This window comes from Takifugu rubripes, chromosome 6, assembly GCF_901000725.2.
Source record: "Takifugu rubripes chromosome 6, fTakRub1.2, whole genome shotgun sequence".
NCBI lineage: Eukaryota > Metazoa > Chordata > Actinopteri > Tetraodontiformes > Tetraodontidae > Takifugu > Takifugu rubripes.
Window position 1 is genome coordinate 5,941,049 of NC_042290.1, and position 27,858 is coordinate 5,968,906.

The window sequence follows — 27,858 nt, forward strand, 5'->3', positions numbered from 1 at the left end:
ACAGAATTTATTTGCTGCCAAACTGCAAAGCAGGCTGACGAAAAGTGTCAATGAAAACAAAGAAAACACCACATTCAAAATAAATTCAGCGCATTTTAATTTCTCCCCGACTTCTTAAACCCTTCACAGAGGCGACGTACAGCAGATTAGCATCACATAAGACAGGGACACCAGTCAAATTATTTTATTTATACCGCATTGAAGGTCGAAGGTCAACACAAACCGCCCAGCATGCACAGCCGATATTATAATGCACACATTTAATTAATTATTCACAAAGTGGTGAGTAGTTGTGTTTTATTTTTGACATTTATTTTTGGAGTTTCGGGCTGTTTTGTATCTTTTGTAACAATTCTGACGCACGGAGTTTCACATGAAGCCAGACTTGTGTGGTCTGTTTAACAGACCCGGTCTTGTTTCTGCAGCGTTCTGCTGGGCGAGGCGGACGCGCTTCGCCACAGCGACTCCCGTAAAGGCGGCGTATCTGCAAAGGTCAAAATAGACACAGGTTCAAAGGTCAATTAATATAAAAAGAAAAGGGATAATTCATTTCCTGTGTCCACGACGTGGACCTCCAAGCAGAATAAGATCGTCTCCAAAGACAATGGCTGTGGGACATACCAAGAATGTGATGTCATGTGCTAGAAACAACTGTGTGTGTGTGTATTGATTTATACTAGCAGGTCTGTCCACTGGGAGAAATATAATCATCCAGCTCTTTATACCAAACGCTATAAAACTACTTGACAGAAATATTGGGAAAATGCCTGCGGGGGTTCTCCCTTGTCCACATTTGACTCTCATTTTTCTTTCTTGAGTTCCTCCTAGTGACACCACCACAACTCCCCCACCTGCACCAGTGACACCCGCATCAGTGGGAGAACTGGCTCTGCCCATGCGCGGAAGCATAGCCGGCATTTCGTGGAAAAGCCCTGCCTTGGATTGAAGGACAGGCGGAACAAATTATGACCATTAGCGCCGCTCAACGGCTCCAGGTGGTTCCTCCGGCGAGGGCAGAGGTTCCCGGCGAGTCGGCGACCGTGCTGAAACCGACACACCGGGGCCGTGTTGACAGAGTCAAAGGGTGGAGACCTTGCGTTGGCCCCTGCCGGGAGGTGAAGCTCCAGGACCTGTCAGCAGCTCAGAAGGCAGGAGGAGGCTGCAGGGAGCGCCACTGGCCGTGCACATGTGTCGGATGCTTGATGTGCCCTGAATTCATCACACGGATGATGAATTAAAAAGTACCTAATGTTGCTGTTCCACAGGTCCCCATCTGGTCTTCATTACTGTTGGTTTTCTTGTTTCTGATCCCTCTGTGCATATTTGTTAAAGACAGATAAAAGAGAAGCAGGAACCTTCAGGGGTGGGGAGGGGGGGGGGGGGGCACTGATATGATGTTTCCAGTTGTTTCTCCTTGTTCTGGTTAATGTAGGGGTTGGAAACAGTCAAAGGCTGTTCTCATCAAAGAGGAACCAGTAGAGATGGCTCTGCTTTCTCTCACGCTGAGCTGACACTGATTTTACTTTTTTTTCCCCCCCTCCCATTAAGGTCGTCCCGAGGTTTTGCTAAGTCATGCTGGGAGACTTTGAGACAGAAACACCACAGTCATGCAGCATATGACCAAGGACAGGTTCTCTCTCCTAGACTGTATGGAATTTGACTGGATTTTATTGCGAAGGTTCTCCACAGAATAACTAGTTTTCCTGGCAATCAAATCGACTCCACAGTATTACAGATACACTCAGACACACTTTTAATGGTTTATCACCAATATAAAAGGAGGCTAACCAAAATAACCATTCTGCAGGCAACAAACCTCCCATGAGACTCCAGGTCTGACTTGGATGGAAACAAATTACGACTAATTCTCCCACGATTAGGTGTAAGCCACCATTCCTGATGCAGAGCAGCTTCAAGGGTGAACAAACTGGGGTCTGAACACTTTTGACATGGCTCCCAGTGCTCTCTAAATGGACTCTTTGGGTGCTTTATTCAGTTAGCTTGTAGCTTTGACAGATGTTAGCATCATTTGGCGGGCCTCTCTCCATATGACAAAACAACACTACAATGATATTCTCCTTTTGACTTCTGGAATTCATCAGATGATGAAAAGACCTTTTAATGATAACCTACGGAAGACAAATGCTTCTTTCCCATGTATGGGTTGACCTATCAACAGATGTGCCATACTGTAGATCGTGAATTATGGTGTGTAACTTCCATATATAGAAATCTAATGCAGGAACAGAGGATACCCTGCATAGCATGTGTTTACTGTGAGCTGTCATCGACACTTTACACTCCATCCTGCTGTATACATTCCAGATTCCTCAGATGCTCGCCAGTGAAAGGAGACAACAATCCTCCGCTAGTAGCCTCATAATGGCTCAATCATTGACTCCATCCGCAGATAAATATTGTCCCTCGGTCCGTACGCGGCGAGTTCATCTCCTTCACTTAGGGGCGATTTACTGTCCACAGTTTGTCTGCACCCCCCCGCTTCCCCCCCAGCTTCATAAAGCCACTGAGAAGCACTTTAGAGGAGCTGGAATGACTGGACAATATAAACGGATTCCAGAGTTTTCCGCGCAAAGGAAACATTTGTGAAATCGAATGAAGGTGCGTTTGACTCATTCGGTATCTTACGTCCCTAATGCGCTCTTCCTGTCTGCATGTATACAGACATTTCTAACTGGCCAGAGGAGAAAAACACATTAGGATAGACCCTCCTGGCTAATAGAGGACTACAACTCAGAGCTGGGGGGGGCGAGGGTCGGAAACTGTGCAGATGTGAGGAATGAAAACATGGAGTAGCTCTACTCTGCGCTCTATTGTCAGTGTTATTAGAAAACCCGACTAAAAGATCCATAAAAGGATGAGGAAGGGGTGAGCCGGGCGGGGAGGGGTCCTCCAGTGGGAAAAGACATGGAAGCTAATGAGGGCCTTCCTGAGTCTTGCTGGAGGCAGGATGGACTCCTGTAAACCATCTTATTCTCTGGACGCTCCCAAGATCCCGCCTGATACAGATGCTTCTCTTTATCTAAGCGTGCGCTGTTATTGTTGGCCTTCGACCAGTCATTCGTGTTTGTGACGTAAGATGAGAACGTGTGCGTGTGATGTTCAGCTACAGGATGACAACAGTCGCAGGGCTCAGTCATCCTAAAGTACACGAGAATGCTCACATGCTCCATTCAAGTAGTTAGCAGAGTAGTATACAGCCTTGTAGGGGGCGGGGCCTAAATGACATAAGCATAGACTGATCCTGGCGCTCATCCCTGTCATTATTTTGTTACAGGCTCGTCTAGGACTGCAGGCTGCGCGTGTGCACCTGTGATCATGCTTACATTACAGCAGCACCCTTATGATGCAGAAAGGTATTAAAATTCTCATTTACATTCACCCAAAAAACACAGCGTATGGGAAGAATTCACTGTGACGTGATAAAGCCAAATCAACCAAACCTGAAGCAAAACTTTTGGAGTTCTATCTATCTATCTATCTATCTATCTATCTATCTATCTATCTATCTATCTATCTATCTGTCTGTCTGTCTGTCTGTCTGTCTGTCTGTCTGTCTGTCTGTCTGTCTGTCTGTCTGTCTGTCTGTCTGTCTGTCTGTCTGTCTGTGACTGAACTGTAATGATTATGGCATAAATCGGAAGCCTAACTCACGGAACCTACAATCAGTCAGTGAAATCCTCACATTGCTCCTCCTCCTCCTCCTCCTCCTCCTCTCTCTCCGTCTCTCCAGTCCGCCGCGCTCGTCACAGTAGTAATGGGCCGGACCTCATCCAGAGGGCTCAGCTCCTAACGGGACCTCGGACAGTGAAACCGCGCACGCTGCAGCTCAGATGTGCCTCAACAGCTGAGCGTCCGTTTAGCCAACTTTACGCCTCTTAGTGTCCGCTGCAAACCGAGCCGGGAAGTGAGGGAAAGTGGTGGAATAACCGAGGCTGCGTCTGTTCGGTGCGCCAGGATGCAGAGAGCGAGGCGACACTTCGCGACGGCAACATCTGCGGTTGTTGGTAAGTGACGCCACAGATTCGGATGTTCATTTATCTTTCTCACCTGAACCAATGGTGCGCGTCAGGATGAGAGAGCGTTTCTGCAGGTCTCCGCGTCTTTTGCGCACACACCAGACGGGAGTCCGCGCAGCCTGCGGCTATAAAGCATCCACCCGCGATCTTGCGCGCCCATTAAACGATGGTGGCACCGGCGTCGCCGTGAAATGTCCTGAAATACTTTCCGTCCCCACTGACCACATGTTATTTCTTCTTTTCTGCTTTCCTTATTGCGAGGCGCAGACGCTGACACTGTTGCGCGCTCCAGTGTTCGCGCACAAGTATTCAAACTTGATCATCCATTTCTGCGCACACTGTCACGGACTTTGGTCGGGACGTGTTTGTAAATACATGCGTCACGCTCTGCGTCATGTCCCTGTTCGGTCAGGCTTTATTAATGTTCGACATAATAACATTGATTTCCTTAATATTTACCGGACTTCCGGGTCACATCCAACGGGAGGGATGATGAGCAGACAAGGCATACCTTCCTAACCCTACTAATTCCTGCTCCTAACATGTGACATGGCTTGTGATGTTCATTACAGAATTAAGTTTGAAAAAAGGTGGCGTGTGTTTATACGTGTGTGTGTGTGCGCCAGGTTTAACATCGTGCTGCCTCTTCCTCCAGCTCCTTTAATCAGATTGCCTCTGGTCATTAAGTAATCATCTTGGCTCCGTCTATGGAAGCTGACTCTATGAATGGGAGCTGCCATCCTCCAGCGAGCGTGTCACATCCTGCTCGTCCACGCCATACTGTGGAAGCTTGACCTCAGCTGTGTTAGATGGAGGGGGGTCTGAGATCCAGGGGGAGCCGCCTCCGCCTGCCTCAGAGGCCCACATATGTTCACTGTAGTGGCAGCATTTAATCTGGGTGAATTCCGAACAGAGACGGAGCTGCAGGTGGTTTGAGTTTGGTGCTGCATCTGGTTTCCATCAGGACGTGTCAGAGCCGAGTGGCCCTGCCGGACTGGGCGATGTGAGCGGGACGGACACGGGAAACGAAGGATCACGCAATCAAGATTTAGTTTGCTTTCAATTCATCACATAGTCTGGGAGAACCGTATGGAAGAACCATCACAGGTCCTCAGAGCCCAACAGAAAGACCTTATAAGAAGCCAGAAATGATTTAGACCAGCAGCTTTCACATCCTCTTGCTCCACCCGCAGAGGTTAATCTTCTCTAACTTTACCTACTGCTGACCTGATCTGGTATGTAAATGTGTATGTAAATAGAGCAGACAGACAACAGAACTGATGAGATCTTTAAAGTAACAGCCGTGGGACCTTTATCCTCTCACTGGTGTATCCAGTTTCCCTCGATGGCTGCTTTGACAGACAGCCAGAAGAATGTCTATTGGAGCTCTGCAGAGATAGAAAGAAAGGATAGAGGCTCAAAACCAACCTGGTTTTGTGATTTTACGACTAAAATAGCACATTTACGCTGCATTATATTGAGCAACGGTTGTCTAAGGCTACATCTTGAGTGGTCTTCACATGACAAATAGCATCAGTAGATGGAAATTCAGCCAGACAAGAAGGAAACAGATCCCAGCAGTAGCAGGTCAAAAAATAATCCATTTTGAAATAACATCAGCTTTCATTTGGAATACTGAGGCTGGAGTCGTCAGTGAGCACAGACGACCAAGGGCTAATTGGTCTCAGGTGAAAGGCAACGGTTTACTGGCGGTGGGAGAGAAAATTTGATTAAATCCCTCATTTCATTGCAGCGAGCCAAAACATTAACCTCTCGAAGAAACGCTATTGTTCACAGACACAAAAGTGTTTTCTCAGCCGAAGCTTGTGGACGATGGTACCTTTAGCCTAAAATAAAAAGAGAAAAAAACCCTCCACCACAGCAAGATGTAACCACACAGGCACTGTTTTCTGCAAGCATGCTTGTCCCCTGGCATCAGGTCCACATCCAAAGTGGTTGAGGTGTGATTTTTGTCGTTTGCTGCCTACCAACCAGCACTTTCCTCAAACTTTTCTCCTAAACTATCTTCAATGACCAATAATACTGCATGGGGCATGAACCACGCACGCCTAAACACCTCCCTGCTGCTCCTCTGTGGTGCTGAATGCATCATTAGTGGAGCCGAATCACATGCCTCTCATTCAACCAACGACTTGAAAATAGCTTGTGGGGCAGGAAGTAGTGCTGTGTGAACAAAGGTGAAGAAGAGTTTATGTGCTCCGTGTACATTTCACTAAAAAAGGTTCCAGTTCCACGGATTGAACAGGAAACCACAAATGCCACCCACATGACACCTCTGATGTCTCTAAAGCTTCATGTGGCAACTGTGAAGGCAACAGTTGCAGACTGAGCGTCCCGATGCCTTTATTCCTGTCAGGGTTGCAGTGAACCAATAAAAGTTTGGGCTTTCTGCGACATTTTTCTTTTCTTTTCTGTCCTAAGGCTTAAAGACATAAGCTTTTACCAACGTGAACTAAGATGTAGAGAAGAATGCAACAAAAGGCTCCAGCTGGAGAACCTGTGTGAGTGTTGGAGGTGCAGAATATGGTCTGCATTGTTGCAGCATGTAAAAAAGGAAACCCTAATAAATGTTATGTCATTCAGTATTAGCTACAATCAGCGACAGTATATGTCCCATAATCCTACATGGTTGCATTAAAACCACTGGGGAAAAGCTCTGCAGATCTCTGCTGATCGTCCTAAACCAGTTCTGTGACTGTGAGTTAAGGACTTTGCCCAGCAGCCTCTGGGATATGATGCCCGTGACCCCCCCCCCCCCCCCCACCGATCAGCTGATCTACAGAATATGGATGGTCTGCGAATGCGATTCATCTCGCGTTAATCGCGTTAGCGTGCGAAAGCTAACGCTGGCGAATGCGTCTGAAGGCGTTCTTTGTTTATAAATGTAAGCAGCCGTCATGACGATAACGGCATGAAATAACATCATTTGAAAACTGAATCTTCCTGTAAGTGCCCCCACAGCTCCAAAGTAAACACTTGAGCAGCACGATAACGAGATAAGTGCAGAAAAACCCCCGACAACGTGCACACGCTTCGACCTGAACCCGATAGCTCAAACCAACAAGACACCCACGGAGACGTGACATCACACGCCATCTCAGCTTTCGCGGGGTCTTAACCTTCGAGGAAGGTCGAGCCCCCCCCCCCCCCCCCCCCCCACACACACACACACACACTCGAACACACACAGGACACATGAAAGGATTTGCCATAGTCCATCATCCATCAGCAGTTCCTGCAGTTTCAGGACCATCTTCAAGAACTCCCATGAATCCTTGCTGCAGCTGTCTCAGGGACTCAGTGGCAACAACCTTGGAGAATGTGGTCTTTTTAAAGCTGCAGGCTGCATGAAAAACTCTCTCTAGACGTCTTTATATGCTGTAGTTGCTTTTTGTGGTTTGATCAGGCAGTCTTGTGAGTTGTATTTGACCTGGAGGTCCTCGCTCAGACCTTGTGACTACAAAACCTTCAGCAGTCGCCCGCTGCAGAATCCAGGCCAGACAGCAGCCGCGTGCGGAACCTTTTCGCGTGATCAGATGCTTACCTCTTCACACTCTAACGTCTGCAGATAATTTGCTTGGAGGTATTTTCTGGTCATGTGACCTCTGGCACCGCTTGGATGCAGCTCTGGTGCAAAGATGAGGGAGGAGAGGGGAGGGCAGACAGAGGGGAGGCTGGGGGGAGAGGGAGTTTTGCAGAGGTAAGATTGCATTATCTCCAGCGTGGGCAAAAATGTGTCTGGTCAAAGACAGCAGACTGGAAGGAACTTAGTCATCGCTGATGTGCACATAGTTTTAGTTTATCAGCAACAAAAAAAGCTAGAATTTAAAACTGGATATAATGTAACCATATAAGAGAAGTACAGGAAGATGTGAGTGGTCTTCCTTTAATGGAGGTTGTTCAACTCTCTATATATTTATATATATATAGTAGTGATACAAGGTTACATAATATAGATGATGCTTTCTGATCAAAGCCCCTCAGCTTTTGGATGACAAGTTAATGTGAAATCCAGAACAATGCCCCCCCTTGGTGAAGGGATGGTTAGATTATGGTTTAAAAATGGCTTAAAGTCGTGCACCTGTTCAACTTCCTCTGAGTGTCGTCATCACGCTCTGGAGAGCGCAGCCACAGTCAAGCTTCGCGCTTTATTCTTTCATTTTTGGGCGTAGTCTGATATTAAGCAGTTTTAAAAAAAAAACAAAAAAAAACAGGATTTAGATTTGTCTCCAGTCATTTCCTTGTTTTTTCCAGCGTCTTCCGACCGCGACCCCCTGACCTCCGGCCAGAAAAAACAAACGAGGAACGCACACATACACACACGCACGCACACTAACTCTCTCAACCAGCTGAGCCGATTCTGAGCACCGGTGTGTCTGCCTGTGGTTGTTTGTGTCCCTGCGAGGGCCCGATTGCCCCCCTGCTCTCCTCCATGGCTCCACCATCCATCAAACTGGCACCGAGCTCGGAGAACTGGAGCTGTGGAGCAACAAGCCCACATGATCCCCTCTGGAAGATCAGCGCTCTTGGTCTAATCGCTTCACAGGCCGACGATCAAACTTGGGGCTAGTTCAGGGCGTTTGGGTCATTCCGGACCGGCCCGGTTCTGCATTAGTGAGCGCCTTGATCAACAGATGTGAGCAGCGTTCATTACTGGAACCGCGTTTGTGCTCCCAGATCCCTCCCAATTGTGAAACAGAGAGCAGCTCCAGAGAGGAAACACTGGGTTAACATGTTAGCTAACATGATAAATGAACGTCAGCCCCTTACACGGTAGCTTGTGAGCGCCTGCAGCTCGGCCGGTGTTTCCCTTTACGGTTCCAGCAGCCTTGAAAAAACACGACTGGATCTGAACACATCTGTGTTTGATGGCGAGGGAGTGTCTGCGGCCCCCGCCGAGGCCATACCTTCCTGTTTTTATCATCCCCGATGCATTTTTCCTCCTTGAAAATAAGATTTTGGTCAACAATCAAGTGAAGTTAAAGGCCAAGTAAGCACGCCGGAGCGTGAGTACAGTAGAAGTAAAGTGAAAACCAGCAGCTCACTCTGAGTTCTTCATAAGATTCTTGGGGTTTTTTCAAGATGTGTGTTTAGTCCGACATTTGGCAGACGGAGCAGCTAACATTTAGATTAAGCTTGTAATCGTGCACACAGACACTCATTTAAGCATGGTTTTAAAGGGCTTAAGGAACACGTCGGTGTTTCGCTACTCACACACACACACACACACACACACACACACACACACACACAGTGTCAGTCTTTTAGCCCTGATATGTCATCTTCTGGCATCTGCCACCTTGCTGTCAGCATTTTTTCCACATTTGTGCCTGGTTTGGGAGGTAACAAGAGCGACGGGTTGGCGCACGCTGAAGGTTACCGGGGGTCAGGTGTAGGGTAGGCGGGGCAGCTCTGACCGACTGGAACGATGACCAAATAAGTCGATCGAAGCGGTTTTCCTTTCCCATTTTCAACATTAAAGGCTATTTAAAGCTGCCGTGGTGCTCCCTCTGTTGGGGTTTGTCCTCTCTGGGGTCTTTTTTCTCCTCTTTTCATTTGCTTTCACCGAGTCTGCAAAGGCGGAAGCTCACGGTCAGTATATTCCCATAGAATGGGGCGTAGCGTGATTATTTTTGCATGTTGCTTATTGAATCTGGAGGAAGGTCATTCCTTGACCCTGGGGTGTGTATATTTTTAGCTCCCCCACGGGTGTCCCAATTATCCCAGAAGTCCCCTCATCCCAGCTGCTCTTTATGGGTTATAAAGCTGATGATCAGCACATTTAACAGGCCCGCGTCTGCTGTGGGGTCACGCTTAGGAGGCTGCCAACCATCCCTGCAGTGTCCACAGTGAGTTTGTGGGAGGATGAAAGTTTGACAGCCGTCGGGGGGGATGATGTCACGGCTCTCAGCTTGCAGGCGTGCAGGTCCTCTGCTCCGCGGAGCACATCTGGAGGTTTGAGAGCGGAATCGGACACCGGCGGGCCGACCCGTCCAGTCGGGGAATGAGAAGATGCATGAGGAGATATGCTGGGATGGCTGATAGAGACCACTAGATGGGAGGAAACGGAGAGAGATTGACGATGCTCTTGAAGGAGGAATGGGGGAATGAACTCATCAGTGGATTTGGGGAGGGGGCACGGTTGTAGGAGATCAGAACAGTAATGGCCCCATGAAATTCAGTTCACTTTACAGTTTTTCACAGATGTTTCGACTCAACCCTGCTTGGTAATAAATGTATAATGGGTCCAGCTTGCATTGGCTATATAAGCTGTGGTGACTGTACCTGACTGATCAGCATTCTGCAACTGTTCGTCCCTGTTTTGGCCTCTACAACTGAGCGTGTACAGTCAGAAAAAGGTGGAAGTTTAGTTTTTAGTGTGCGGTAATCTTCCCACCTAATTCATCTAACTTCCGCTTTCCATAGAAATAGAGTGTGTGTGTCTGTTTTTATCTACATTCAAGACCTCTTGTGTGCTCTTCACACCTCCGCGTTGACTGTCTGCCAACAAACGCGCCGCAGCGGCAAGTACGGCCAGAGGAGAAAAATAAGACAGTCAGGACGTTTCCTGCAGTCGAAAGAGAACAGAACCGAGGAAGAACTGGCCAAAGTAAATGGGCAAGAAGATAAGGCCGAGAGTGAAGGGTACTGGGGAGGAAGTGCTGCCAAAAAGGTGAGGAACAAAGCAGGAAATATTTGGAAATATGAGGCTCTCAGTTGTTTCGTGCCTCTGGGCTAACTGAGGTCATGCCAGATTGCGTGGCTTCTCTCCATGTCTGCTGTAAAACACCAACACATGGCGCAGTCCGGTCCCACCCAAAACCCTTTTTTTAAACTTTTATTGGAAGGGTCATACCCCATTCTGTCATAAAAACCTTAACACATTAATTCTGGATGTCCTGCACCAGGTCTTCAGATGACGCCTTTTTTGGTGTTTAGGGCACTTTGCTGAAATTATCTGTCTTGGATTTTGTTCCTCATCTGCAGCCGTTTATGTTTTGTGACTCCGCTGTTGACAAGTGCGGAGGTGCGTTAAGCTTTCAAGCTGCTCATGATATGTTCCAGGTGGGCAGGTGCCCGTCAGGTGTTTTTACCACAGCTGAGGAAACTTTGAAGCTCTCCTGTCCTCTTGTCTCAGAGGCTAATGTGTGCTAACTTTCGGTTCAGTTTGGTGTTTGTGTCCAGGCCGTCTTGGCCTCGATGACAAGGGTTTCATCTGCTGTTGCTGCTGCATTTCAACAGCTTGACTTCTGAATGTTTGACAGTAATGTTGTAAGAGTAACTCAGGTGGTGTCTTGGCCCTTTTCCCTCTTAGCTTAGCTATGAAAACATCTACGCCTGCTCTGCTGCGTCCACTGGAACCCGGTGCGGAGCTTCCAGATAACAGACAGCTTTATATCCAATACTTCTAGAGGCTCATGAAGCCATTTCCATCCACAAATGGTTGCGGTTTTCCAGGGCAGATGTCAGCAAAACCACCCAAAATAGCCGGTTGCGTAATTCCCTGGTTTGGATTTAAGCAGAGCGGAATCAGGAGACACCGACTGAGAATGACTGTGTAAACAAAAGACGGGGACCTAGACAGAGGACGCAGGACACGTCATTTAGAGACTGGCGTTACCCTCAAGTGTGTGCAAGCTCAGCGTCCGATAGACAGAAATGGTCTGACTGGCCAGACGCCATCTTAATTCCATTTAATTAACTGTGCGAGTGTGTGTGGAATGATGTCAGCCGAGACAGGAAATGGAACTTCGATGGAAACGGAGATTTCAGGTCTTTACATCTAAAGACCTTAATCTCTAGACGGATGATAGAATAGATATATGACTCGTGCTTTCTCATGTGTTTCTAGGACCTTTATTTAAGGTTTGTTTTCAACACTGTGGGTCTATTCTGATCAATGTCTGCAGAAACCCGATGGACTCAAGTAAAAGCAAACACATATTTATCTATAGCTTCTATACTGTAAATACTGTCATACTGTTTTTGTCATCTTGGCCTATTATCAGATGCAGTCTTAATTGGATTAAACTGACTCCAAAACAGCATGTGGTCTCCAAACTCCAATTAAAGAACCATTAATGTAATTCAATTCCATGTGAAGTGGGGTACATCACCGTCAGACCCTCAGGAGGACCGAAATATCCGCACTGACTAAATAATCCAGGCAACACAACATCCAAGAACAAATCTCTTCTTTTGTGGTCTCTTTTTTTTAACCCCACTGTTCTCCTCCTCTGCACTCCCTCACGCGTCCCAGAATCGAATATATTATACCGGAGGAATTCCCTGCTTCCTGAGATATAAAGGCTGCCATTGTGGTGGCGGCACAATGAGTCATGGATGGATTTTTTAAGGGCCACTGTGATATACGCTCGTCTGAGGGACAGACGGAGGGACGGCGAGCAGAGAGGAGGCCATTGTCCTGCAGGTCAGGACGGGCACTCCGGTCGCACTGACGGTCAAAATTTCTCCTTCGCACTCCAAATCCGTGTGTGTGTGTGTGTGTGTGTGTGTGTGTGTGTGTGTGTGGTTCATACAGTGCAAACCTCAGTTTTGTCTCTTGCCATGACATAATTAAATATTTTTATTTTTTAAATTCTCGACTCTAGAAACATTTGTCGTCTATTGTTTATGATCTGGGTCATGACTGCGGGTCATGACCTCCTGGCCACCTTCAGGGTTCCGAATGACGTCTTTCTTCTTCTCCTCCCACAGCGCTGCTGGCTTGCGTCCTGTCCTTCAACGTGGACCAGAAGAACGGCATGTCCTTCAGCGGCCCACTGGAGGACATGTTCGGGTACACCGTCCAGCAGTTTGAGAACAGCGAGGGGAAATGGTGAGTGTCAAGGCTTCGTCCTCATCGGAGAGGCGGGAATCCAAAACCACGCTTTGGGTGGTCACGGTGAAATATGGTCCAAGCGAAGAAAGGTCAGCAGAATTATAGTGAAATCAAAGATTGCTTTGATCTCAGTGGATGGAACAAACTTTAGAGCAGAATTCTAGTAACTTTGTGAAAACTGGATTAGAATCAAAGCATTTCCCTAAATTCCATCTGCAAAGGAACCAAAACCCCGAAAAGGAACTACTTTCTCCTATAAAATAGCGAAGGAGAAAACAGCAGCTGCAGTAATGAAGATGTTTGTCTTTACGGCTGTAGCTGTTAACTTTAAAACGCCTCCCAGAACGTCCACAAACTGCACCATAATGAAACCAAGCGTCTCCTCGCTGCAAAGCTCCCTGTAAAATATTACAAGAGCCATTAAGCCTATTTAGCTGTTTACATCCCACCTCTGGTTACCCCCGTTTGGAGTTCGTACTCCTGATTCCTTCCCACATGTGTCGGCATCACTGCCGGCATCGATCTTATCCACCTAATGGGATCAGTTACGCAGATTTCTCCTCACTATTGGTCATAAACAGCTGCTGCTGGAACCTCAAACCCAAGGCTGGAATGACACCAGCGCCGTTTGAGCGTTGCCCAACTGATTCTGGGTGATAAGCACCCGAGAGAATGTGGGCAGAACAGAGCGGAGACATGAAAGACAACATTCCAGGTTGCAAACAATTGCAGTGATGGACAGAGTTTCAGGGAAATGAGGACAAGGAGGTTCCAGGAGACGGAATGTTCGCGTGTGAAAAGATCGAGGGAAAGGATGGCGACGGTGAAGTAATGCAACGGAGAGTTGCCCAAACTGGCAGGAGAGTGATTACTCACAGATGTTTCCTCCAGATCTCTTTGATTTCAACGTCAGCTTCAGCTGAACATGTGGACGGAGCTGGAACTGGTTCATAACCAGTTGCTTGAGCATCAACGGCTATGACCTGGATCGCCCTCCTGCCATTGTGTTAGCAAGAACTTGGGTCAAACTCTCCGTGTTGACAGAAACAGCATCACTGTAAGAACAGACCTGATCGTTTCACCGTTAAGGGCAGCAGGTGCTGCTGAGAGCGGCTCTCTCGCCGTGGTCAGGCCGACCCGTGAGGGAGGACGCCTGGCAGGTACCGGGACTTCGACTTGAGCTGGGTCACGTTGTGCTGCTTCTCACAGCTCCTCTCGGCCCGCGCTGCAGATGACCAGGGCCCATTACAGCTGAGGAATGTTAATGAGCCCCGATGTTTGGAGGGAGGCTGATGACCGTCCCTTTTTGGCTTTGGCGTACCGCCGGAGTGACACGGCGTTATGAAAGCCACGCATGCACGTTGACGTTGACAATCAGGAAAATTAGGCTATATTCAACTGTTGGTTTTAGAATTTAATAATGAGGCAACCAGAGATTTAGATGCCAATTATAATAAACTCTGTTTATAACCATAATAATCTATTTGAACAGCCCACTGTGGCGTTTCGGGGCAACAGAAAGGTGCCAGTTTCAACCTGCCAATGTTTCATTCCTGCAGTAACTTTTCACTGGTGCTCATTATCATTTTAAAGCTCCTAAAAGGATGCGTGCTGGTTGGCTGGAAGGCTTTAAAAACGACCAATCACCAGTTTTCTTTGCTTGTTCAGGGTTCTAATTGGATCGCCGCTGTCGGGCCAGCCAGCGAAACGGACAGGAGACGTGTATAAGTGTCCAGTGGGCACAGGGAACACCACGTGTATCAAACTGGAGCTACCAAGTAAGAATACAGTGTGTTTCCGTGTGTGTGTGTGTGTGACTGTGTGATTCTCAGGGAGGAAGTGAGGCCCATCAGAACAGGAAGACAGTAAATAAACAAGGCTTTTAATTCTTCATCCTTCCAATTTGTAAACCAGCCCGGGGCTCTCTGCTGTGCATGCCTCCCAGTTATATTTTAAGTCTCCGCTGTCCTTTATTTGCTTCTCTTGGATGAGCCTGACGACCAAAAATCAGGCCTGAGAATCTAACAAACATAAACTGGACACCGGCCGAGCCTGGAAGCCACCGCGAGACCCTGCGACCGGATTTCTGAGTAGCGTCTTCACAATATTCCGTAACTTTGGTAGATTTTTTCCCAGATTACACGATACATCCCATTATCTGGAGTTCACAGTTGACTGAAGATAACGCCCGTATTCTCTCACACCTCCGTGGGTGCATCATGAGGGTGCATGATTGATTTTCCCAGATACATCTGGGAAATAATCGGAGTGTGTTACACACTGGAATTTTGTTGTGGCGGATGGGATCAAAGGGGTTATGATGAGCGTGACTCGCAACGAAGATGAAACACAAAGCCCAGGCTGATCTCAGGACAGCACCTCGAAGCCAAAAATCCCTGCAAATGAGAATCAGGAATTGTAAAACTTGAGAATTCCCCCATCAGCATTGTCTGGAATTGGTTTTTCAGGATGTGAAAGAACGTTTTCCAAACAGGCTAATTTTAGCCACATGTTGAAGTTTCCCCCATGATTGGAATCCTGTCCATCCATTTGCACTCCACAGCTTTTATTAGTGTATAAGTCGTATGGTAAAGTAATGACAAATGCTATATTTAACCACATGTCAGAGGACATTACGGCTTCATGGGGAGCCTAGATGTGAGTGAGGAAGGAGGGTAAATGTCTCTCTTCCTATGGGAAAATACAGGAGAGGAATTTCTCCAGCTGTTCTTGCTCTTCCTCCGCTCTCTCTTTATCTCACACTGCGTATTCCTCCATATTTTTCTTAGAAAACACAACCGTTCCCAACTTACACGAAGTCAAGGAGAACATGACCATGGGAACGACGTTGGTGACCAATCCCAGTGGAGGATTTCTGGTAAGGCGGGGGGAGAAGCTCCTCTTTGTGATGCTGGCCTACACAAGGGCACTACTGTAAATTATCCATATCAAACACAAAAGGAAGACTAAATATAAACCATTTAGGTTCTCCGGACCTCTGAGAACCGTGCGTCGACCCCTCCGTGTTTCCCAGTGAGGCCTCATGTCGCTGGAATGTAACAGGATACTGTCAATCAAGTGTTAAAATGGGAGAGTGCAGCAGTGAGGCGCTGACGCTCTTTAGTTTTATGCTAACGCTTTTACAGTTAGCGCAGTAGAGCTTTTATGCTTTAATGTGCGACAACAGTTTCGCAACAGTTTCGGTTTTGTGCTCCCAGCGTTGCTGCAGAAAAATCTCAGAATTCCGTTAGGAAAGCTTGAGGCTGTCCGAGGAAAGGGGTCTGAGGGATTTATGGATGTTATTACATTTTCCAGCTTTTGTTCCTCATTTCAAATCCCTGCTTCCCTCCATGCTTGATTCTTCAGTATCCTTTTTCCCTTCCCCCTTGAGAACTAGCGTCTTAAGGGATTCACGGTCATTTTTTCAAATGAAATCCCTCTGGAATCCTCTCTCAGTAGTTCTTTCCTCTTTAGCTGTGACCTGGGTCGCCTCTCGTGGAAGACCTCTTGCAGGTGGAAAGCTAACCAGCGGCTACTGCGAGTTAGCATGTTTGTGTATTTCCTGTGTCCACAGGCCTGCGGTCCTCAGTACGCCTACATGTGTGGGAAACAGCAGTACATCTCCGGAGTTTGCGCCAATGTCAGTTCGTCTTTCCAGGTCCTCAACTCAGTGGCCCCGTCTGTGCAAGGTACGCAAGAGTCCGAGCCGTGCGGGACGTACATGCTTTATCTGGGATGAGAGATTATACTCCTGGAATTAAACGCACCCTTCCAAAGCAAACAAGGGAGATTAGAGCATTCTTTTTAATGTAAACCTGTCTGCGACCCCCGGCCCCCTCCAAGCCGTCCCTTCTGCTGCACTGAATGTCTAACTTAGGAGGCTTCTCTTCTTCCTTTCCCAGAGAGGAAAGAACCCGTGTGTGTAAACAGTTTGAAGGCACTTTTCACAGCCTTTTTTCCCTTTTCCAGCCATTTATTTAGCAGAAACAATTATTCAACCGCCCCTAAAATCATTCATTTTTCCGCAACTGACATGAAATGTATCTCAAGTCCTAAACCCTCCGACTCTTGATTCCTCAGAGTGTGCGAAGGAGCTGGACATCGTCATCGTTCTGGACGGCTCCAACAGCATCTACCCCTGGCCCAGCATCACCAATTTCCTGGAACGTTTCATTCAGAAAATCGACATCGGCCCGAAGCTCTCGCAGGTCAGTTGCACCAACGCGTGACGAAAACCCTGCTGAAAAGAGTCTGAACTCCAACCATGTTGGGAACGGAGCAGAGCTCAACCGCGTGGATGTGTGCAGGGTGAGCTCCGAGTTACGGGCTCAAACATGGAAAAGTGGTCGGGTTATGTAAGATTAGAAAAACATGTGCTGCCAAGTCACATCGTCATATATTTAACGATGTAACGCCCGGCCATGATGGAATTTCCTTCACGCTGCCAGCAGTAAGGATCGATATAAGTTGATTTAAGGAGCAGAACGTTAGAAGCTTGGGGTAAATTTAGCCGCTGCTTCGCTACGTTCTACCTTGAGTGTATTTCTGGCCTCCTGGATCGCTGCTTGGACAAGCGGCTCGTTTTTATTATGGTTATATTGATCTGGCCTGAGGCTGGTGGAGTTATTCCAGGGGGGGGAAGCACTGGAAAGTCCTGTCTTTGTGGAGGCTGGTGGTTGTAAGTCAGATCTTCCATGGCTGCTGAAGCGCTCTGCCCTCCCTATATAGAACATTGTGTCATATCGGCGGCACCAAACCCAACCGCACTCTCAGCAGACCGTCTGGGAGGAGAAGAACGGGGGAAAGGATGGAGAAAAACGTGCGTGTGTGGGTGTGTTTCTAGGTGGGGATCATGTCCTACGCGGAGAATGTGACTCACAACGTCAACCTGAGCCAGTTTGACAACAGGGACGCTCTGGTGAAGTTTGTGAAGCAGCTTCCGCAGGAGACCGGCTTTCAGACCAGGACCTTCGAGGGGATCGATACCGCCAGGTGCTCGCCGGAGACACCTTTGCACCCTTCCGATGAGTCTCCAGATTAGTTACAGTGGGGGATCTTCTGCCCTGCAGGAAGGAGGCCTATATGCCGGAGCGCGGCGCCAGGCAGGGCGTGAAGAAAGTCATGGTGATCGTGACTGACGGAGAGTCACATGACTCCTACCAGCTAAATAAGGTCATAGCAGACTGTGAAGATGACGACATCGAGAGATTCGGCATCGCGGTGAGTGCAAACTGCTTCTGCCTTCTATTTCTGGTGGCGTTGCTGATTCAAAGGTTCTTCTTTTCTGGCGTCTTCAGGTTTTGGGCGACTACAATCGGCAGAACAAAAGCGAAGCGGAAATCCAGAAGTTCATCAACGAAATCCAGTCTATCTCCAGTAAACCCACAAAGGACCACTTCTTCAACGTGTCTGACGAGGTGGCCTTGCTGACCATCGTGGATGCTCTGGGAAGCAGGATTTTTGCCCTAGAAGGTGTGACTGCAGCCCAAAGCCAAGTGCCAAGGCATCTTACGCATCAAACATCCCAAAGAACAGATACGTTTTGAGAGAGATGTTAGTTTTTTTGTCTGGGAAAAGGGGAACACGGTTAGCATGGTAGCATGCTCAAAACTCCAACAATGGAGAATGGCTCTCTATTAGGTCAACTTCTATTATCTGTAGAAATGAAATGTTTCATTTCACAGTATTTTTAAAGTTAGTCATGTTCCAAATGCTCAGATTTGGAAGCTAAGCCATGCTAAGCTAACAGCCTATTGTTCCTAATAAAACAAATACACTACACTGATATGAGAGATCCTATTTATTGTTGCCAACATAAATAGGGGTGTCACTTTAACACATTGTTTTAAATTCTGCTAATAAAAATAATAAATAAATTTTTTTTTTTTTACAGCTACGAGTAGTAACTCCACATCGTCCTTCGAGATGGAGATGTCCCAGACCGGTTTCAGTGCTCATACGTCTAAAGTAAGTCCAAATGAAGTTGTTTATCCCACAGAGACACACAAACACCGAAGAAGGGCAGCGTTTAAAGCTAAAATTCAGTGACCCTCTCTGAGCTGCACTCACCATGTCCTGTTATCTGGGAATCACTGTAGGGCTGCTCAGCATTTAACATGGAAAGAAGCGGCTTTGTGAGCCGGTGTGGATGTTTTGCTCCTTTAATGGAACTGTCCTGACGCAGCGATCGCTGATGCACCTTCCCCCAGTCAGTGATTCACCTCTGTTTCCACAGGATTGTCTCTCTCTCTCCTCTGTGTGTTCAGACAGTTTAGTCTGGTTGCACAGCGCTGTGGGAGCCCCACACACACACACACACACACACACACACACACACACACACACACACACACACACACACACACACACACACACACACACGCCAGGATTTTTAAGGGCTGGATGTTACACTACGCCACAGTGCCGAGCCTTTAGCATCCTACAAATAAAACGTCTGTTTAATGACTTCCAAAATCAGGCTGGAATGATGAGACACACCTACTGCTTCCTCCTGTCTGTCCCTGATGGGATCATTGGTGTGCACCAGATAAGCAAGAATGTTTGATAAGTGGGCAAATAAGAACAAACTTGTATATATCCGCATTTCTTTTATACTGTAAAAGGAAGTGACAAATTCAATTGGTTCCAGGCCATCCTAGAAAAATAACTTTGTTGTCACTTTAGCTTACCCTGCGCACACACACACACACACACACACACACGATACTTGGATTCATTCATTAGGCATTTCCTGTGTCTGTGTTCAAAATAAACAGTCCCCCCTCCTGCCCTCCCTCACTTACGTTTATCACCACTTCCATCGTTCGTTCTGTCTCCAGAAAGAACATTTGAGTTCTATCTGTTACCTCCCGCAGGAAGGCGTGTTACTGGGAGCTGTGGGGGCGTACGATTGGAACGGCACAGTAGTGATGCACACTCCGAGAGGAACGATCATCCCTGGAAAAGCCCAGTTCTATGACCCGCATGCGGAGGCCGGATACGAGGGCCTGGCTGGGTACACGGGTGAGTTGAGTAGGCTGATCAGATCTGTGCATCAATCAGCCCCCCAAGGTGCTCGGAGCAGAGCCAGCAGAGGTGCTGTGAGCTTTTGGAGCGGCTGCTGCTACTGTCACGGAGATGCTGGTGAAATACGTGTTTAACATTGATATTTCAAAAGAAAACATCTGTCACTAACCCAGAAAACAGACTAAACTCAACAAACCGGGTTTTCCAAGGGCTCCGTTGAAATTTTACAGCTGTTGGGTTCAAATATTTTGATTTCATGAACAAGTGAAATGTGTATTTCATCCAGCATCGATAGCAAAGGCCTCTCTTTCTCCCTCTGTGTCGCATAAATAATTTACACTGGCCTCCTCTCTGGGTCCCGCTGCCTTTTATGGCCCGCGACGCGTCCGCGGCACCGTAGTATCAGCCTCTTCAATCAACACGTCCTCAGAGCGAGCGCTGGCGGGTCGCGTCCTGTAAACTCAGCTGCTGGCATCGAGCCTTCGCAAGATGTCGGGCCCAGATGTGTTTTATATGTTTTATATCGTATGCTGGTGCTCTGCAGGCTATGATGTACAGTCCGCGTCCACCCCTGATGGCGTGCTGTACATCACGGGCGCGCCGCGGTACAACCACACCGGCCGGGTCCTTGTCTACCGCCTGAATAAGAAGAACAAGATAGTGGTGTCGCAGATCCTTAAAGGAGAACAGGTGAGTCACCGATGAGTACAGGAAAAAAAAAGTGAAGCTAGCTTAGCATTCCTTTAGCAAAGCTTTGACCCCTGTGCAGATCGGCTCCTACTTCGGCAGCGTGCTGCAGACGCTGGATGTCAACGGCGATTCCTTCACAGATCTCCTCCTGATCGGAGCGCCGATGTTCATGGGCACAGAGAGAGATGAGCAGGGGCAGGTCTACGTCTACAGACTCGAGCAGGTAGAGCTTCTGCCGCGTGTCCGTGTCTGCAGACCGCCACGGGAAACCAACCCACCCTGTTTCCTCTTCTCCATAACCAGAACGGCCAGTTTGAGCACCAGTTCACCTTGAAGCCAGTCAACCAGTCCTGCTGCACTGCCCACTCAGACAGCTGCGGGAATAAAAACGAGCCGTGCGGCGCTCGCTTCGGCACCGCCATCGCGGCGGTGTCGGACCTGAACCTGGACGGGTTTAACGACGTGGCGATCGGCGCGCCTTTTGAGAACGACCACCGCGGGGCCGTGTACATCTATCACGGGGAGAATACGACGTTAAAAAAGAAATTCGTGCAGGTGAGATAAAATGCTTCTTCCCTTTCTCCTCGCTGTGTGCGTGGGGATTGGAGGCGCGCTCATTATCTCCCTCATGACGGCCTCACACGTTTAAGCCGACATGCGTGACTGAGTCTCCAGTTCGGTCAGGGGTCAGCTGAGGAGTTAACCCCGGCGGATCTGCTCACGCATCACAGACCCTCAGATACACACGTATAGGCTGAGCTCGACCCGTGATGGGCTCTGATTGGTCCTCTGCTGCCCTTCCAGCGCATCGCCGCGGGTGGAGACGGCAAAAAGGTGAAATTCTTCGGTCAGTCCATCCACGGAGTCATGGATCTGAACGGAGACGGGATCACCGATGTTACCATAGGAGGCCTGGGAGGGGCTTCGCTATTCTGGTAACTAGCATGCGCTCACATTCCACCCCGATCATCACTCGTGTTTTGCATTTATCGTCCACTTGGGCTTTAGACAGCTGAGTATGTCCTGTTGGGCCTGACCGGTCCAAAGACTGGATACCAGTTGGCAGTTCCAGCCCGCAAACATCAGCCCACGCCATGACTTATTTGTCCAAGACTGTTTTTTTCTTATTTTACTGGCGATAGTGCAGCTAAGTTGTGTGAGAACTCCATCTCCCATGAGGCTTAGAGTTGAAAATGCACTTGGCAGCGGGGGTCGGTTCTCCCTGGAATGTTGGCTCGGCGGTTTGTTGTACGATGTAACGGTGTCCCTGTCACCAGGTCGCGGGATGTGGCGATGCTCTACGCCAACATGACCTTCAACCCGGCCAAAATCAACCTGCAGCAGGCCCAGTACCACTGCGAGCGCGGATCGCGCTGGTCCACGTGCGTGACAACCGAGGTCTGTTTCAGCTACTGGGTCAAATCGGACCACCAGGCCCCGCAGTCGAGCGCAGGTGAGCCACTCAGCACCGCGCCGCGTCGCTACTGGCTCAGAATTCATTCACCGCCTGTCCCGCAGAAATCCGCCTCGACCTGACGCTGGACGCTTTGCGTGCGAAGGCCAGGGCCGCGTTCATCGACCTGGACGATAAAAGCGAGCGCAAGGTCAGCAGGAAGTTCAACATCAGCGACAGGGGGACGCGCTGCCTGCAGGAAACCTTCATGATGGAGGTGAGTCCCCATCAGCCCGCTGTCACGGCAACCCGATCCTGGCTCTGAGAAGAGCCTTACAAGGACAGACAGCTGAGGTCTCTTATCCGAGAGGCCGAGACTTTGTTATTCTCGCCACCGCGCCGGATTTCGCTGATTAGCCGCTTCCAGGGAGAGGCAGAGAGGAACGAATCAGTGGGAACAACTGCGTGCGGAGCGTGAATACCTGCTCCCGCCCCAGCGCCACCAGAAGCGTTGCTGGAGTAACTGAATGGCCCCTTTTCACCACAAACCACAGCGCCAATAAAGAACAGCTGCAGCAGGAAGTGGAGCCCAGAAGGCCAAAACGCGCCGCGAACGTCAGGATTAATGTCAAATCTTATGTCTCTGATAGAGGCGCAGCAGCACTTTTAGGGTGGTTCTAGTCGTCCATGCGTTCCCATTTTCTGTTCCATCAGGACCATCCAGACTTCAGAGACCCCCTCCTGGTGTCGCTGGATTTCGGACTGAGCGACGAGGACCGGGGCCCGATCCTGGACGAGAGCCTTCCCAAATCCATCAATAAGACAGTGAGTTCCCACATTCTTCCCTCTCTCCGGGTTGGCAGGATTGTTGTGGAAGCGTTTGGGAGGCAGAAGTGTCCCATCTGCGGCAGCTGACGGCCGTCCTTCACGGGTCGGCCCGGGCCGCCAGCGGGTTTCCCACACTCCCACAGCGCCGCGTCCAGATAACGGAGCTGCTCCAACTATTAAGGGTTGAAACCGGGAACGGGCACGGTTCTGTGAGGAAGTTTGCATTCTTATTGTTATTAAAAGGAAGAGACGGGGGGTGGGGGGGTCATCAAACGGATACTGGCGACATTCTGCTCTGTACGACATTCCTGTCCTTTTTTCGGGAGAGTGGACGATCTGCAGAGTCCACTGGGAGAGCGCTGAGACTGGGAACCAGTGAGACAGTGACCCTCAGATGCTCTGAGAGGGGAAAGGAAATTAGGGTCATCCCAACGCACCCGTCCAGCCAGCGGGGACAAACAAAAAAACAGCAACTGCAGCCTCTTATTTCAATTTAAATTTTACTTCTCTGTTTGTTTATCTGCTTATTTATTTTGGGAGATTCAGAGGCTGAGAGAAACAGCCGTCTGCACCCAAGTGTGGTTCTATTTGTGGGAACCTAGTCAGAATTGAATTGACGTAATTGGTGTAAATGGAACCGGTTTACCAGCAGCCAGGACGAGAACTGAAACAAGCCTGAAAGAATGTTGAACACTGCAGGCTGGTTTAAGTGACCAAATGTGATGTGCAACATAGAATTAAAGCACATCAACACAAAAGTAGCTTTTGGCTAGCTTAGCATCAGAGTAGCGCAGCGCCCTGTCTGTATCCGAGGTAAACGAAGCAGTTAAATAAACAAGTATTTAACATTTAAACTGCTTCTCCCCCCTTTTAGATCCCCTTAGTGGACTGTGGAAACAACGAGAAGTGCATCGCTGACCTCTCTCTCACTGCAGAGGCCAGTGTGAAACGGTGAGTCCAAGAGGACGCTGCTTTTATCACTGAGTTCTGATCCAACTGTAATGTAAATGTTCCATAGATTTACTTGTTTTTTTGTGCTGAGTGACTGAGAACGTGCAGCCTCAGCAGCACTTGTGCAGCGAATCCTGGGTGAACTGCCGAGGAGGCGTTTGAATGATATTCATTTAGAATTTAATTCAGAGTGCTGCAGTCCCGTTTTACACATAGAACATCGATTGAAATGACGTTCGGGAGGCGCGTTTTCACGTCCTTGGAGGATTAACGCAGCTACCACTAAACTCTAGCCATCAGCGCACGCCAGTGCGCGCCTGCACCCTGGTGGTGAGAGGGGCGCATTACAAGGAGGTTGACCTGCAGGTCTTTCGCTTTCAGAATGTTAATCAAGTCCAAAAGCGACAAGATGGACGTGAACATCAACATTAGGAACAGCAAAGACAACGCATACAACACTAAAGTCACCCTCAGCTTCACGCCAAACGTCAACTTCATGAAAGTGGAGGTGAGACGCGCACAACTTTTCTTTCTCTCCGTCACTTTCAGCTGCAGTCTCACGGCCGTGCGTGATTCCTCCCTCTTTTCAGACAGACAACGTCTGCTCCCTGCTCCACACCAAAGTGGAGTGCGATGTCGGATACCCTTTCTTTGGAAGCAATGTAGAGGTCAGTAGGTGCACCTGTGGCTCTCCAGCCTGGCTGCTGCTGCTGGTTAAATATCTGACGCGATCTTCTAAATACAGGAAAGCTTCAAGGTCAAGTTTGAGGCCAATCCGAAATACGTCAAGGAATTTATCCAGATCAACGTGACGGCGACAAGGTGTGAGAGGCAGCTGTATATCAAGCGCCTTCACTGTGTTTTGGTCAAACAGTGTTGATTTTTATCCTGCGTTTCCCACAGCGACAGCGAGGAGTTGCCTTCCACCCTACATGACAACAGCGTGCAGCTCTCCATCCCAGTCACGTATGAGGCTGGAATAATATTCTCAGTGTGAGTATATGGAATCAGTGATCAATGGTGTGATCAATAATCTCTGTTTCAACTGTGTTGTTTTTGTATCTATAATTCTAATTAGCAACCAACTTTCAAATGCATGAACCTGCGTTTTACTGCCCCCTAGCGGCCGTCCGGCAAAACATCGGTTAAAAACCAGCGTACCAAAGGAAAAATGAAAGTTGCCACACAAACACGTCTAATGTCTTGAAATGGACTTAAAATCATCTTGCAGGTGGCCTGTGGATGAGCATGTTGTTGTGAAAGTAGCTGAACAGTATCCGAGCGCCATCAACGACACGGGGATGATCGGGGAGGAGCTCAACATCAGCTACACGGTAACGTGTGATGATCCGACCCGAGCGCGTAGCTGCGGGTGTTGCTGGTAAACACAGGCGTCTCACGACTCTTTGCTGCTCAGCTGAAGATGGCGGGAGACACGCCGACGCCGGCCACGGACATGACAGTGACGTATCCCCACCTGTCCCCCCGGGGAAACAACCTGCTGTACCTGACGCACGTGGCGACCAGCCCACAGGTGCCAACACACGCACACACACACACACACACCTGCTGGCGTGGGGGTGTAACAGGTACATGAGCCGTCACACGTGCCTCTTCTTTGCTCTCCAGGTGAGGTGCGCGGCGTCGCTTTGGCTCAACCGCGACAAGATCAACCCGGGCGTCGTGTTCCCAAACCCCCTGAAGGAGACGCTCAGCGACTTCCTGCTGGTGAGTTCGCCGCTAACGACGTGGCGCCGCGTTCTCCGTTCTCCCTTCAGATGACATGAAACGTAATTACGCGCAAACGCACAGAACCCCGATAACTCGGTTAGCGCGGCGGGGACAGATGTTTCGGGTTCTGGGACACTAAGCAGAGGTCGCTGTGATTTGCTGCCCAGAGCTGCAAGAACCTGGACTGCGCCTCCTTCAGCTGCTCCCTGCCCGAGGACAGCAGCAGCCAGGTGAACGTCACCTTCAGAGTGTGGAAGCCCACGTTCATCAAGGTGAGCCCGGCTCTGCTCTGTCTCTGTCTGATTGTGGAGAAAGCACGCTGAGGGGGGCCTTTTCTTCCCACAGGGAGAGTTTTCCGGCCTCTACATGGTGGTGAACTCCAGCCTGAGCGTCAGGAAGCCGCAGCTGTTTGAGCTGAGCGGCGGCCACCGGACGGTGAGTCTGGGACGCTTCAGTCACCACGTTTCTGCCCCGAGGCGGAACTTGGCCTCACGCGCGCTTGTGTGTGTTCAACAGGTGACAATCCAGGTGTCCAAGGAGACTCTAGGGGGAATCCCAATTTGGATCATCATCATCAGCATCCTGATCGGAATTCTGATCCTCGCGCTCGTCATCTTTCTTCTCTGGAAGGTAAACCTGCAGGGAATTCTCTTTTTATCATATTGCCATGAATGTGGGCGGAGCCTGCACTGGTGGTCAAACAGGCAGTTAGCATAGCATAGCATGAAAGAGCTAATCAGAAGGCTATAATGAACATTTCAAACAGTGTAATAGAGCGCAGCCACCATTCCTTTTGATGCCAAACTACTGATGCTAAGCTAGCTGAACGGGGCAGATGTGAGTGGTAAACCTGCTTTCTGTGGCTCCAGATGGGCTTCTTCAAGAGGAAATCCAGGGACTATTCCAAGGAGGAAATGAATGACTGAGGAATGCCGCCAGCAGTCCCGGGACTGAGTGCGCAGGTTAAACGCGAGAGCAACGACAGGCAGACTTTCCGATTGTCATGGAGGAGGAGGAGGAAGAGGAGGAGGAGGAGGAGGAGGAGGAGGAGGAAGAGGAGGATGAGGCGGAGCCCCAAGACCCAGAGACGCCTCAGCTCCACGCCGGCGACGACTGGGAAAACACGATTATCTTCCTGCAGACACTTCCCCAGACTTTGAGCACAGTATCAACTGGAGCTCCAGAGGAGAAACGTCCTTTGGGTTTTTTCCATGAGGACCCACAGACGTCCATCAGCAGCCGTCTCACCTGCCAGACGTTTCACACGTGACCTTTGACCCTGATCTCTAATTTTGCGTTTTGTTTTCCCTTAAAAACACAGTTGGATTTATTTGTTTGTCGTCTTTTGCCGAATCCCGACCTCTTTAACACGGCACATCCCTATTTTCAGACACGCTAACAACACTGAAACCAAAACTGTCTTCCCCGCTCTCACAGCCAAACCTTTGATTGTACTGTAAATAGAGGTTAGTGTACATAATTGTATTTGCTAGAATTCTTGTAATTTAAGAGGATTTTTGTTGCTCAGGTGCTACAAACCACAGTAATGGTGACATTTACATTTGGCCATTAAAAAAGAAAAGTGTTTCACCTTTGAAGCGGACGCAGGTGTGTAAATATGTGTAGCTTCTGTTCATCCACTCTGTCTCCATTGCGTTGATTTGATTCTGGATTCCGATTTCTCCTGGGAAATCACATGTTTTCACAGCTGACGTAGCGGCCCAGATGTGGCACAGCTGTGCAAGAAAAAAAACAAAACTGATATTTATATTTTTAGAGGAAAAAGTACCTGAACCCACCTCAGCTGTGCCCCCCCCCCCCCCCCCCCCCCCCCACCACTGACACAAAGCACATGTGTTGAACTGTATGTACAGAATGTGTATATGTTATATTGCGCGGCTATATCAGGTAGGAACACCCCCCCTACACACACACACCCACACACACACACACACACACACACACACACACACACTGCTGTGAAGTCACTATAATGCACTGGTATTTCAGTTTATGCGTCCTCTTTGGCACAGAAATAAACCGACTCTTATGTACAGAAAATAAAGACTTTCTACCAAAGAAGCACTTGACTTGCGTATTTTCCTCCATTTGCATCTCCTGCTACACAACAGTTTTGACCAAATAAAAACATCCCTTTTCCTCTCATTAATCTTCCCCTATTTCTTTTAGCGGCTCGTTGAGATAAAACGTGATAAATTATTTTCCCCTCTGCTCATTGTAAACCTTTAAAAGACGAACGACATTGGCCGGTTTCTTCCTCGCTGGCGGTCATGAGCGGACTCACAGTCACGTTTGGACGCATCTTAAGCAACATTCTG

The 27,858-nt window shown here is 48.7% G+C and overlaps 1 protein-coding gene across 1 annotated transcript; it reads left to right on the forward strand.

Annotated features, from left to right (window-relative positions):
- Positions 1 to 3,751: 3,751 nt before the first annotated feature.
- itga1 (integrin, alpha 1) lies at positions 3,752 to 27,601 on the forward strand. Its single transcript, XM_011617166.2, has 30 exons — positions 3,752 to 4,025; positions 12,777 to 12,897; positions 14,569 to 14,678; positions 15,690 to 15,778; positions 16,475 to 16,589; positions 16,981 to 17,108; positions 17,744 to 17,892; positions 17,970 to 18,120; positions 18,198 to 18,372; positions 18,794 to 18,867; positions 19,776 to 19,923; positions 20,471 to 20,616; positions 20,696 to 20,839; positions 20,920 to 21,171; positions 21,421 to 21,551; positions 21,894 to 22,069; positions 22,135 to 22,286; positions 22,724 to 22,834; positions 23,712 to 23,788; positions 24,170 to 24,296; positions 24,379 to 24,456; positions 24,534 to 24,610; positions 24,692 to 24,781; positions 25,020 to 25,122; positions 25,206 to 25,322; positions 25,418 to 25,516; positions 25,687 to 25,791; positions 25,865 to 25,954; positions 26,036 to 26,149; positions 26,389 to 27,601. The coding sequence occupies exons 1-30, from the start codon at positions 3,977 to 3,979 to the stop codon at positions 26,443 to 26,445; spliced, it is 3,555 nt and encodes a 1,184-aa protein (XP_011615468.2). The 5' UTR covers positions 3,752 to 3,976; the 3' UTR covers positions 26,446 to 27,601.
- The last annotated feature ends 257 nt before the right edge of the window (positions 27,602 to 27,858 follow it).

Coding starts and splice junctions, on each gene's coding strand:
- itga1 (XM_011617166.2), top strand. CDS start 3,977: ATGCAGAGAGCGAGGCGACACTTCGCGACGGCAACATCTGCGGTTGTT. Junction 16,590..16,980: donor AGTGGCCCCGTCTGTGCAAG/GTACGCAAGAGT, acceptor TTGATTCCTCAG/AGTGTGCGAAGGAGCTGGAC. Junction 22,835..23,711: donor CCAAATCCATCAATAAGACA/GTGAGTTCCCAC, acceptor CCCCCCTTTTAG/ATCCCCTTAGTGGACTGTGG.